The sequence below is a fragment of the Hyla sarda genome, assembly GCF_029499605.1.
Source record: "Hyla sarda isolate aHylSar1 chromosome 1 unlocalized genomic scaffold, aHylSar1.hap1 SUPER_1_unloc_7, whole genome shotgun sequence".
In the NCBI taxonomy this organism is placed as follows: domain Eukaryota; kingdom Metazoa; phylum Chordata; class Amphibia; order Anura; family Hylidae; genus Hyla; species Hyla sarda.
In genome coordinates this window covers 569,585-582,015 of record NW_026607593.1, presented here as the reverse complement: position 1 = coordinate 582,015, position 12,431 = coordinate 569,585, and the positions used below count along the sequence as shown (strand labels likewise).

At 44.4% G+C, this 12,431-nt stretch overlaps 2 protein-coding genes across 2 annotated transcripts in view; both read left to right on the top strand.

Moving 5' to 3' along the window:
* Positions 1 to 12,431, top strand: part of LOC130298259 (oocyte zinc finger protein XlCOF7.1-like) — a 149,820-nt gene that overhangs the window by 64,248 nt on the left and 73,141 nt on the right. The window lies entirely within an intron of this gene.
* LOC130298270 (DNA damage-regulated autophagy modulator protein 1-like) lies at positions 258 to 1,193 on the top strand. The gene is made up of 2 exons (XM_056551201.1): positions 258 to 411; positions 498 to 1,193. The coding sequence occupies exons 1-2, from the start codon at positions 287 to 289 to the stop codon at positions 1,096 to 1,098; spliced, it is 726 nt and encodes a 241-aa protein (XP_056407176.1). The 5' UTR covers positions 258 to 286; the 3' UTR covers positions 1,099 to 1,193.

The window sequence follows — 12,431 nt, the reverse complement described above, 5'->3', positions numbered from 1 at the left end:
GAGCCCTGGAACTCAAATAATGTGAAATATGAGATGATCAAAATGGAGCCCCTGCACTAATTACTTGGGTTCTGGGGTCTGTAAGGTCCATAGTAGAAACATCAGGTTATGTCCATAGCAGATACTAAATCATGGCAGTTCTAAGAAACAAGCAGTCATCGTGACATCAGACATGTGATGTCATAGACAGCTGGAGTCCTGACATTCCACTGACAGCCGCCCGAGCCTTCATTCTGTAGATTGGTACAGTGCAATTAGCAACTTCTATTTCTTCTTCTTGACTGAGATGGAGCTAAAAGGTTTGGGGTTCGTCCCCCTTCTGTTGGCGTTTTGGTGTGTGGCCTGGCTTGCCACCAGCTACATCGTGACGGTCGTCCTTGGCCATGCCGCCTCGCCACTGATGCACATCAGGTAAGATAAACAAGCACAAGATTCTTATTTCATGGGTTGGGAGTGAGGAAATATCCACAATAACATTGGTTTCTTTTCCTTCACAGTGACGTGGGAAATTTCTTTCCCGAAAACATATTATTGAGAATTGGTTTCATAGGGACATCCATTGGCACTTTGGTACTAACCTTTCTTATTTATAAGTATATGGTTATGCATACTGAAGAGTTCAGGGGTCATCAGGTCCTGATCCAGAGGATCCTGCTGGCCATTGTGTGGGCCTCCTGTTTTGGTACAGCTGTCATGCATGTATTGTCCCCCGAAGAATATCCCAGGATACACTTTGTCAGCACGATAATTTCCATTACATGTGAAGCCTTATACTACCTTGGGCAGTCCATCCAGATGTATAAATTACCAGGAGCAAACAAAGTCATCCACCATAGTAGATGCACCTGCTGTGGCCTGACTTTTACCTGCGCAATTTTCTACTTTGGATATAAAACATTACAGGAATTATTCTATGATGATGAAGACTGGGACGAGATCCGTGAAATCACCACCATAATCATGGAGTGGGTGATGCTTCTACTGATCCTGATAAACATCGTGACCTATTATTCCACCATGCAGAGGTTAATGTTAACCGTCTCCAGGAACAGCTGCAAACTCTCTCTTAGAGTAAGAATTGATGACTTCGGGGTGTAGACCACCACGTGGGCCATCAAGTGGACTTCTGGGAGAGATACTGCACAGGACACGGAAAAACCATAAAAAAAATAATATGAGCTGGTGATATTACCTATACAAAAAAATAAAAAAAAATAAAAAATAAAATATTGGTGTGTGACGTGTAATACCTACCGTATATACTCGAGTATAAGCCGAGTTTTTCAGCACCATTTTTCGTGCTGAAAACGCCCCCCTCGGCTTATACTCGAGTGATCTCTCCGCCTGTCAATCCCTTCTCAGTGGTCTTCAACCTCCAGATGATGCAAAACTACAACTCCCAGCATGCCCGGGCATGCTGGGTGTTGTAGTTTTGAAACCTCTGGAGGTCCGCAGGTTGAAGACCACTGCGGCCTTCGTCATCATCCAGCCCCCTCCTTTTGTTTTGTACTCACCTCCCCTCGGTGGGAAGGAAGGGTTAGCTGGTTCGGGCCCTCTATGGTGCAGGGACCATCCGGTGGGGAGGGTTAGTCGTTGCGGGCTGTCCATTTTCACCAGGGGGCCCTCTTTTCCACGCTTCGGGTCCGGTCACGGACTAGTGACGTTGCCTTGATGACGACGCACAGGGACGTTCATGCACAATGTCCCTGTGCATCGTCGTCAGGGCAACGTCACTAGGACCAGCTCACCCTAACTTCCTGCCGAGGGGAGGCGAGTACAAAACAAAAAGGTGAGGGGGGGGATGATGACGAAGGCCGCAGTGGTCTTCGACCTGCGTACCTCCATAGGTTTCAAAACTACAAATCCCAGCATGCCCGGACAGCCGATGGCTGTCTGGGCATGCTGGGAGTTGTAGTTTTGCAACATCTGGAGGCCCGCCGGTTGAAGACCACTGATGAAGGGATTGACAGGCGGTGATGATGAAGGGGGGGGGGGGGTGATGATGAAGGGGAGGGGGATGATGAAGAAGGCCGCAGTGGTCTTCAACCTGCGGACCTCCAGAGGTTTCAAAACTACAACTCCCAGCATACCCAGACAGCTGATGGCTGTCCAGGCATGCTGGGAGTTGTAGTTTTGCAACATCTGGAGGTCCGCAGGTTGAAGACCACTAATGAAGGGATTGACAGGCGGTGATGATGCAGGGGGTGGGATGATGACGGGGGTCTGGATGATTACATGGGGGGTTGATGTATCTCCCACCCTAGGCTTACAGTCGGGTCAATAACTTTTCCTGGGTTTTTGGGGTGAAATTAGGGGCCTCGGCTTATATTCGGGTCGGGTTAGAAAACCAGAATCAAATTCATCAGATTCTTTTCATTTGACCGAATGGAATGTTCTTCTTCCATTGTTTCCAATGGCAACTGTTAAAGTCGAGGTAGCTGTTTGCATCCACCTTCTCAAAATAGGTGGCAGTATGCGAACAGCCATCCGGAATATAGATATTTAAATCCAGGAACTCAAATTTTTGGGGGGACTGATGCAGCTCTGCCTTTGGCAATCTCTGGCTCTGCCATAGCGCTTTTTTTGAAGGGGCGTGTCGGCTGCCGCTTCGTCTGGTGGTCAACAAGCGCTATCTGGCCAGCGAGCCAGGGCCCCATACAGGAGATCGCGGGGGCCCCTCAGTGGTCGGACCCCTCGCAGTCTGAAACTTATCCCCTACCCTTGGGATAGGGGATGCTTTTCAGCACTGGACTACTCCTTTAATGGCCTCCAAAATGACGTTCCTCCGATGTATGGGCATCAAGGGATCTTCCACTAAAAAAGATGACACAGCTTCCACTCCTCTGTCATGTGGTATATTACTATATAATGAAGAAACATCTAGTGTTGCCCACATATAGTCCTCTTCCCGTATGATATCTCTCAATAGGGTTAATAAATGCCCTTTATCTCTGAGGTTTGCTGGTAAAGACACCGCACATTTCTGTAACTGATGGTCTATATATTCAGATAAACATCTGGCAACTATCGGACAACAAGGGGATTTTTTTTTTCCGGTCTTTATGTACCTTAGGTAGAAAATAAAATAAGGTACATTTGGGTTGGTTTTAAATATATATCATGTTTTTCCCTCTTAACCCCTTAAGGACTCAGCCCATTTTGGCCTTAAGGACAATTTACTTTTTACGTTTTCATTTTTTCCTCCTCGCCTTCTAAAAATCATAACTCTTTTATATTTTCATCCACAGACTAGTATGGGGGCTTGTTTTTTGCGCGACCAGTTGTCCTTTGTAGTGACATCACTCATTATATCATAAAATGTATGGTGCAACCAAAAAACACTATTTTTGTGGGGAAATTAAAACGAAAAACGCAATTTTGCTAATTTTGGAAGGTTTCGTTTTCACGCCGTACAATTTATGGTAAAAATGACATGTGTTCTTTATTCTGAGGGTCAATACGATTAAAATGATACCCATTATTACATACTTTTATATTATTGTTGCGCCTAAAAAAAATCACAAACTTTTTAACCAAATTAGTACGTTTATAATCCCTTTATTTTGATGACCTCTAACTTTTTTATTTTTCCGTATAAGCAGCGGTATGGGGGCTCATTTTTTGCGCCATGATCTGTACTTTTTTTTGATACCACATTTGCATACAAAAAACTTTTAATACATTTTTTCTAATTTTTTTTAAATAAAATGTATTAAAAAAGTAGGAATTTTGAACTTTTTTTTTTTCGTTCACGCCGTTCACCGTACGGGATCATTAACATTTTATTTTAATAGTTCGGACATTTACGCACGTGGTGATACCAAATATGTCTATAAAAAAATATTTTTTACGCTTTTTGGGGGTAAAATAGGAAAAAACTGACGTTTTACTTTTTTATTGGGGGAGGGGATTTTTCACTTTTTTTTTACTTTTACATTTTTTTACATTTTTTTTTACACTTGAATAGTCCCCATAGGGGACTATTCATAGCAATACCATGATTGCTAATACTGATCTGTTCTATGTATAGGACATAGAACAGATCAGTATTATCGGTCATCTCCTGCTCTGGTCTGCTCGATCACAGACCAGAGCAGGAGACGCCGGGAGCCGCACGGAGGAAGGAGAGGGGACCTCCGTGCGGCGTTATGAATGATCGGATCCCCGCAGCAGCGCTGCGGGCGATCCGATCATTCATTCAAATCGCGCACTGCCGCAGATGCCGGGATCTGTATTGATCCCGGCACCTGAGGGGTTAATGGCAGACGCCCGCGAGATCGCGGGCGTCGGCCATTGCCGGCGGGTCCCTGGCTGTGATCAGCAGCCGGGATCAGCCGCGCATGACACGGGCATCGCTCCGATGCCTGCGGTTATGCACAGGACGTAAATGTACGTCCTGGTGCGTTAAGTACCACCTCACCAGGACATACATTTACGTCCTGCGTCCTTAAGGGGTTAAAGGGGTACTACGCACCTAGACATCTTATCCCCTCTCCAAAGGACCCCCGTGATCTCGGTTGCAGCACCCTGCTGTCAGCAAACTTGCTCTGTGCTTAATGACGGGTGATACAGGGGCCAGAACATTGGCATAGCCATTGACTGTCCTGGCACGCTGGGAGTTTTGCAACAGCTGGAGACACCCAATTTGGGAAGCACTGCCGTAGGGTAATTTGTTGGTGGATGCAAATCCCTAATTTAGGCCTCAAATGCGCATGGTGCTCTTTCACTTTGGAGCCCTCTCATATTTCAAGGGAACAGTTATGGGTTACACTTTTTTTTTCTCTTCTTTTACCCCTTAAGAAAAGGTAAATTTGGGGTCTACACCAGCATGTTAGTGTAAACAAATTAAATTTTTTACACTAACATGCTGGTGTTGCCCCATACTTTTAATTTTCACAAGAGGTAAAAGGAAAAAAAAATTGTATATTTTGACGCAAAGTGCTCTGCAGGCGCATAACATGGCTCAGTAGGGAGAGTGTACCATATACATTTAAGGCCTAAAGTCACAGCAGTTCTGACATAAACATAAAAAAAACACCCACATGTGACCCCATTTTGAAAAGTACATCCCTCACGTAAAGTAACAAGGGGTATAGTGAGCCTTAACATCCCACAAGTGTTTGACAAATTGGAGGTGAAAATAAAAAAAATTAATTTTTTTTTTTACTAAAATGCAGATGTTACCCCAATTTTATCATTTTCCCAAGGGGTAATAGGAGAAAAAGCCCTGCAAAATTTGTAACCCCAATTCTTCTGAGTCAGAAAATACCCCACATGTGGATGTAAAGTGCTCTGCGGGTGAACTACAGGGCTCAGAAGAGAAGGAGCGCCATTGGGCTTTTGGAGAGAGAATCTGGCTGAAATTGAAGGCCATGTGCGTTTAGGCCTCCATGGTGCCGGAACAGTGACCCCCCCCCCCTACATCTGACCCCATTTTGGAAACTACACCCCTAATAAGAGGTGCAGTAAGAATCTACACCTCACATGTGTTTAATAGATTTTTTGAGCAGTGGTCTGTGAAAATGAAAAATGAAAATTTTTCATTTGTACAGCCCACTGTTCCAAAGATCTGTCAAGTGCCAGTGGGGTTTAACATACACATATGAGGTATTTCCTTACTCGAGAGAAATTGGGCTACAAATTTTGGGGGGCTCTTTCTCCTATTACCCCTTGTAAAAATTCAAAAACTGGGTCTACAAGAACATGCAAGTGTAAAAATATTGAGATTTTGAATTTCCTCCTTCACTTTGCTGCTATTCCTGTGAAACACCTAAAGGGTTAACACACTTACTGGATGTCATTTTGAATACTTTGAGGGGTGCAGTTTTTATAATGGGGTAATTGATGGGGTATTTCTAATATGAAGGCCCTTCAAATCCACCTCAAACCTGAACTGGCCCCTGAAAAATTCCGATTTTGAAAAGTTTGTGAAAAATTGGAAAATTGCTTCTGATCTTTTAATCCCTCTGATGTTTTCCAAAAGTAAAAACATCTCAACTTTATGATGCAAATATATAGTAGACATATTGTATTTGTAAATCAATATATAATTTATTTGGAATGTCTGATTTCCTTACAAGCAGAGAGCTTCAAAGTTAGAAAAATGCAACATTTCCAATTCTTTCATCGAATTTTGGAATTTTTCACCAAGAAATGATGCAAGTATCGACAAAAATTTACCACTAACATGAAGTAGAATATGTCACGAAAAAACAATGTCAGAATCAGAATGAAAAGTAAAAACATCCCAGAGTTATTAATACTTAAAGTGACAGTGGTCAGAATTGCAAAAAATGCTCCCGTCCTTAGGGTTATAATGGGCTCCGTCCCCAAGGAGTTAAGAGGGAAAAACATGATATATATTTAACCCCAACCTAAATGTACCTTATTTTTATTTTCTACCTAAGGTACATAAAGACCGAAAAAAAATACATCAGAGGAACTTCATTTTGGAGGCAATTAACCCCTTCCCGACCTATGACATACCTGTACGTCATGGGTGGCAAGGTGTTCCCGACCCATGACATACAGGTACGTCATGAACATTTTTGCCGCTACTCGCGGCATCCCGCAGCGCCCGGAAAGATGGTGGCTATCACTGATATCCAGCCATCTTACCATGCGACCACAGGGGGTTTCATCCCCCACCCCCCCCCCAGCGATCGCTGCTATCAGCTGGTCAAATCTGACTAGCTGATAGCAGCGTTTCGCTATCAGAATACTTAGCAGCGCGGTGTGTGAGTTCCGATCACGGGGAGCGGGACACACACCGCTCTGCTAAGTGTCCCTGACCTGTCCCCCGGCGTCACTTACCCGTCCGAGCAGTGTCCCGAGCGGTCCCGGCGCGAGCCGCGTCCTCCATGCGGTCCCGGCGGCGCTGCGTCCCGGAGGTGAGTTTCAAAACTGCAACTCCCAGCATGCCCAGACAGCCTTTGGCTTTCTGGACATGCTGGGAGTTGTAGTTTTGCAACATCTGGAGGTCCTCAGTTTGGAGACCACTGTATAATGGTCTCCAATCTGTGCTCTTCCAGATGTTGCAAAACTACAAATCTCAGCATGCTCAGTCTGTCCAGGCATGCTGGGAGTTGTAGTTCTCTAACATCTGGAAGAGCACAGATTGGAGACCATTATACAGTGGTCTCCAAACTGTGGACCTCCAGATGTTGCAAAACTACAACTCCCAGCATGCCCAGACTGCCCAAGCATACTGGAAGTTGTAGTTCGGCAACATCTGATCCTTCAGATATTGCCGAACTACAACTTCCAGCATGCCTGGGCAGTCTGGGCATGCTGGGAGTTGTAGTTTTGCAACAACTGGAGGCACACTAGTTGGGAAACATTGTCCGTTTCCTACCTCAGTGCCTCCAGCTGTTGCAATTGTTGCAAAACTATAACTCCCAGCATGCACTGACAGACCATGCATGCTGGGAGTTGTAGTTTTGCAACAGCTGGAGGCACACTGGTTTGGAAACACTAAGTTTGGTTGAAAAACACTTGAAAGTTTATTACTTAACTTAGTGTTTCCAAACCAGTGTTCCTCCAGCTGTTGCAAAACTACAACTCCCAGCATGCACGGACAGCCAAAGGGCATGCTCAGAGTTTGCAACAGCTGGATGTTTGCCTCCTCCCCCCAATGTGAATGTACAGGGTATACTCACATGGGCGGAGGTTTACAGTGAGTGCTGCAAGTTTGAGATGGCGCAAATTTTGCGCTGCAGCTCAAACTTCAAGCGGCAAACTTGCTGTGAACCTCTGCCCATGTGACTGTACCCTAAAAACACTACACTACACTGACACTAACCTAAAATAAAAAGTAAAAAACACTACATATACACATACCCCTACACAGCCCCCCCTCCCCAAAAAAATGAAAAACGTCTGGTACGCTACTGTTTCCAAAACGGAGCCTCCAGCTGTTGCAAAATAATAACTCCCAGTATTGCCGGACAGCCATTGACTGTCCAGGCATGCTGGGAGTTTTGCAACAGCTGGAGGCACCCTGTTTGGGAATCATTGGCGTAGAATACCCCTATGTCCACCCCTATGCAAATCCCTAATTCAGGCCTCAAATGCGCATGGCGCTCTCTCCCTTCGGAACCCTGTCATATTTCAGGGCAACAGTTTTGGGACACATATGGGGTATCGCCGTACTCGGGAGAAATTGCCTTACAAATTTTGGGGGGCTTTTTCTTCTTTAACCCCTTATGAAAAGGTGAAGTTGGGGTCTACACCAGCATGTTAGAGTAAAAAAAAAAATTATTTACACTGACATGCTGGTGTTGCCCTATACTTTTCATTTTCACAAGAGGTAAAAGGGAAAAAAGACCCTCTAAATTTGTAATGCAATTTCTCCCGAGTACGGAGATACCCCATATGTGGGCGCAAAGTGCTCTGGGGGCGCACAACAAGGCCCAGAAGGGAGAGTGCGCCATGTACATTTGAGGCGATTTGCACAGGGGTGGCTGATTGTTACAGCAGTTCTGACAAACGCAAAACAATAAATATCCATATGTGACCCCATTTTGGAAACTACACCCTTCACGGAATGTAATAAGGGGTACAGTGAGCATTTACACCCCACTGGTGTATGACAGATTTTTGGAACAGTGGTCTGTGAAAATGAAAAATAAAATTTTTGATTTGCACAGTCCACTGTTTCAAATATCTGTCAAACGCCAATGGGGTATAAATGCTCACTGCACCCCTTATTAAGTTCTATGAGGGGTATTGTTTCCAAAATGGGGTCACATGTGGGGGGGGGGTCCCCTGTTCTGGCACCATAGGGGCTTCCTAAATGGGACATGCCCCCCAAAAACCCTTTCAGAAAAACTCACTCTCCAAAATCCCATTGTCGCTCCTTCCCTTCTGAGCCCTCTACTGCGCCCGCCGAACACTTTACATATGCATATGAGGTATTTCCTTACTCGAGAGAAATTGGGTTACAAATTTTAGGGTGATTTCTCTCCTTTTACCCCTTGTAAAAATTCAAAAATTGGGTCTACAAGAAAATGTGTAAAAAATGAAGATTTAGAATTTTCTCCTTCACTTTGCTGCTATTCCTGTGAAACACCTAAAGGGTTAAAACACTTACTGAATGTCATTTGGAATACTTTGGGGGGTGCAGTTTTTATAATGGGGTCATTTATGGGGTATTTCTAATATGAAGACCCTTAAAATCCACTTCCAACCTGAACTGGGCCCTGAAAAATTACGATTTTGAAAATCTTGAGAAAAATTGGAAAATTACTGCGGAACTTTGAAGCCCTCTGATGTTTTCCAAAAGTAAAAACTTGTCAATTTTTTTATGCAGACACAAAGTAGACATATTGAATATGTGAATCAATATGTAATTTATTTGGAATATCCATTTTCCTTTCAAGCAGAGAGCTTCAAAGTTAGAAAAATGCTAAATTTTCTAAATTTTCATGAAATTTTTAGATTTTTTACCGAGAAAGGATGAAAATATCGGTGAAATTTTACCAATAACATAAAGTAGAATATGTCACGAAAAAACAATCTCGGAATCAGAATGATAGGTAAAAGCATTCCAGAGTTATTAATGTTTAAAGTGACAGTGGTCAGATTTTCAAAAAATGCCCAGGTCCTGAAGGTGAAAATGGGCTGGATCATGAAGGGGTTAAAGGAGTAGTCCAGTGCTGAAAAACATCCCCTATCCCAAGGGTAGGAGATAAGTTTCAGATTGCGAGGGGTCCGACCGCTGGGGGCCCCCGCGATCTCCTGTACGGGGCCCTGGCTCGCTGGCCAGATAGCGCGTGTTGACCACCAGACGAAGCGGCAGCCGACACGCCCCTTCAAAAAAAGCGCTATGGCAGAGCCAGAGATTGCCAAAGGCAGCGCTGCATCAGTCCCCCAAAACATTTGAGTTCCTGAATTTAAATATCTATATTCCGGATGGCTGTTTGCATACTGCCACCTATTTTAAGGAACTACCTCGACTTTAACAGTTGCCATCGGAAACAATGGAAGAAGAACATTCCATTCGGTCAAATGAAAAGAATCCGGAGGAATTGTTCTTCCACACAAAAATGCCGGCAACAACTAGATAACCTGGAGGATCGTTTTAAACAAAAAGTGTATCCCAAACCCCTTATACAAGGAGCACGCCAGAGAGTGGACGAATTAGAACAAAGTGCTTGCTTGAAAAATAATAAACAGGGTAATGCAGAGGGAGGTTATAATGATTCTGGTTTTCTAACTACCGTATATACTCGAGTATAAGCCGACCAGAATATAAGCCGAGGCCCCTAATTCCCCCCCCCCCCCCCCCAAAAAAAAAAAAATATATATATATATATATATATATATATATATATATATATATATATATATATATATATATATATATATATGTTATTGACTCGACTATAAGCCTAGGGTAGGAAATACCTCATCTCCCCATGTAATCATCCAGACCCCCGTCATCATCCCCCCCCCCTTCATCATCATCGCCTGTCAATCCCTTCATCAGTGGTTTTCAACCTGCGGACCTCTAGATGTTGCATCGGCCATCGGCTGTCTGGGCATGCTGGGAGTTGTAGTTTTGAAACCTCTGGAGGTCCGCAGGTTGAATACCACTGCGGCCTTCATCATCATCCCCCCCTTAATCATCATCCCCCTCCCTTTCATCATCACCGCCTGTCAATCCCTTCATCAGTGGTCTTCAACCTGCGGACCTCCAGATGTTGCAGAACCACAACTCCCAGCATGCCCAGACAGCTATCGGCTGTCCGGGCATGCTGGGAGTTGTAGTTTTGAAACCTCTGGAGGTCCGCAGGTTGAAGACCACTGTGGCCTTTTTGTTTTGTACTCACCTCCCCTCGGCAGGAAGTTAGGGTGAGCTGGTCCTAGTGATGTTGCCTTGACGACGACGCACAGGGACGTTGCGCATGAAGAGGGCCCTCTGGTGAAAATGGACAGCCCGGAATGACTATCCCTCCCCACCGGACGGTCCCTGCAGCATAGATGGCCCGGACCAGCTCACCCAAACTGGGGGGGTGAGTACAAAACAAAAGAGGGGGGGGGGGCCTGGATGATGACGAAGGCCGAAGTGGTCTTCAACCTGCGGACCTCCAGAGGTTTCAAAACTACAACACCCAGCATGCCCAGACAGCTGATGGCTGTCTGGGCATGCTGGGAGTTGTAGTTTTACAACATCTGGCGGTCTGCAGGTTGAAGACCACTGAAAAGGGATTGACAGGCGGAGAGATCACTCGAGTATAAGCCGAGGGGGGCGTTTTCAGCACGAAAAATGGTGCTGAAAAACTCGGCTTATACTCGAGTATATACGGTAGGTATTACACATCACACACCAATATTTTTTTTATGTTTTTTATTTTTTTTGTATAGGTAATATTACCAGCTCATATTATTTTTTTTGTATAGGTAATATTACCAGCTCATATTATTTTTTGTATAGGTAATATTACCAGCTCATATTATTTTTTTGTATAGGTAATATTACCAGCTCATATTATTTTTTTTATGGTTTTTCCGTGTCCTGTGCAGTATCTCTCCCAGAAGTCCACTTGATGGCCCACGTGGTGGTCTACACCCCGAAGTCATCAATTCTTACTCTAAGAGAGAGTTTGCAGCTGTTCCTGGAGACGGTTAACATTAACCTCTGCATGGTGGAATAATAGGTCACGATGTTTATCAGGATCAGTAGAAGCATCACCCACTCGATGATTATGGTGGTGATTTCACGGATCTCGTCCCAGTCTTCATCATTATAGAATAATTCCTGTAATGTTTTATATCCAAAGTAGAAAATTGCGCAGGTAAAAGTCAGGCCACAGCAGGTGCATCTACTATGGTGGATGACTTTGTTTGCTCCTGGTAATTTATACATCTGGATGGACTGCCCAAGGTAGTATAAGGCTTCACATGTAATGGAAATTATCGTGCTGACAAAGTGTATCCTGGGATATTCTTCGGGGGACAATACATGCATGACAGCTGTACCAAAACAGGAGGCCCACACAATGGCCAGCAGGATCCTCTGGATCAGGACCTGATGACCCCTGAACTCTTCAGTATGCATAACCATATACTTATAAATAAGAAAGGTTAGTACCAAAGTGCCAATGGACGTCCCTATGAATCCAATTCTCAATAATATGTTTTCGGGAAAGACATTTCTAACGTCACTGTGAAGGAAAAGAAACCAATGTTATTATGGATATTTCCTCACTCCCAACCCATGAAATAAGAATCTTGTGCTTGTTTATCTTACCTGATGTGCATCAGTGGTGAGGCGGCATGGCCGAGGACGACCGTCACGATGTAGCTGGTGGCAAGCCAGGCCGCACACCAAAACGCCAACAGAAGGGGGACGAACCCCAAACCTTTTAGCTCCATCTCAGTCAAGAAGAAGAAATAGAAGTTGCTAATTGCACTGTAATAATCTACAG

Bases quoted from the DNA above. Each gene is read 5' to 3' on its own strand.
- LOC130298270 (XM_056551201.1), top strand. From the start codon at position 287: ATGGAGCTAAAAGGTTTGGGGTTCGTCCCCCTTCTGTTGGCGTTTTGG. The intron at 412-497 runs GTAAGATAAACA...TTTCCTTCACAG, and splicing joins TCGCCACTGATGCACATCAG to TGACGTGGGAAATTTCTTTC.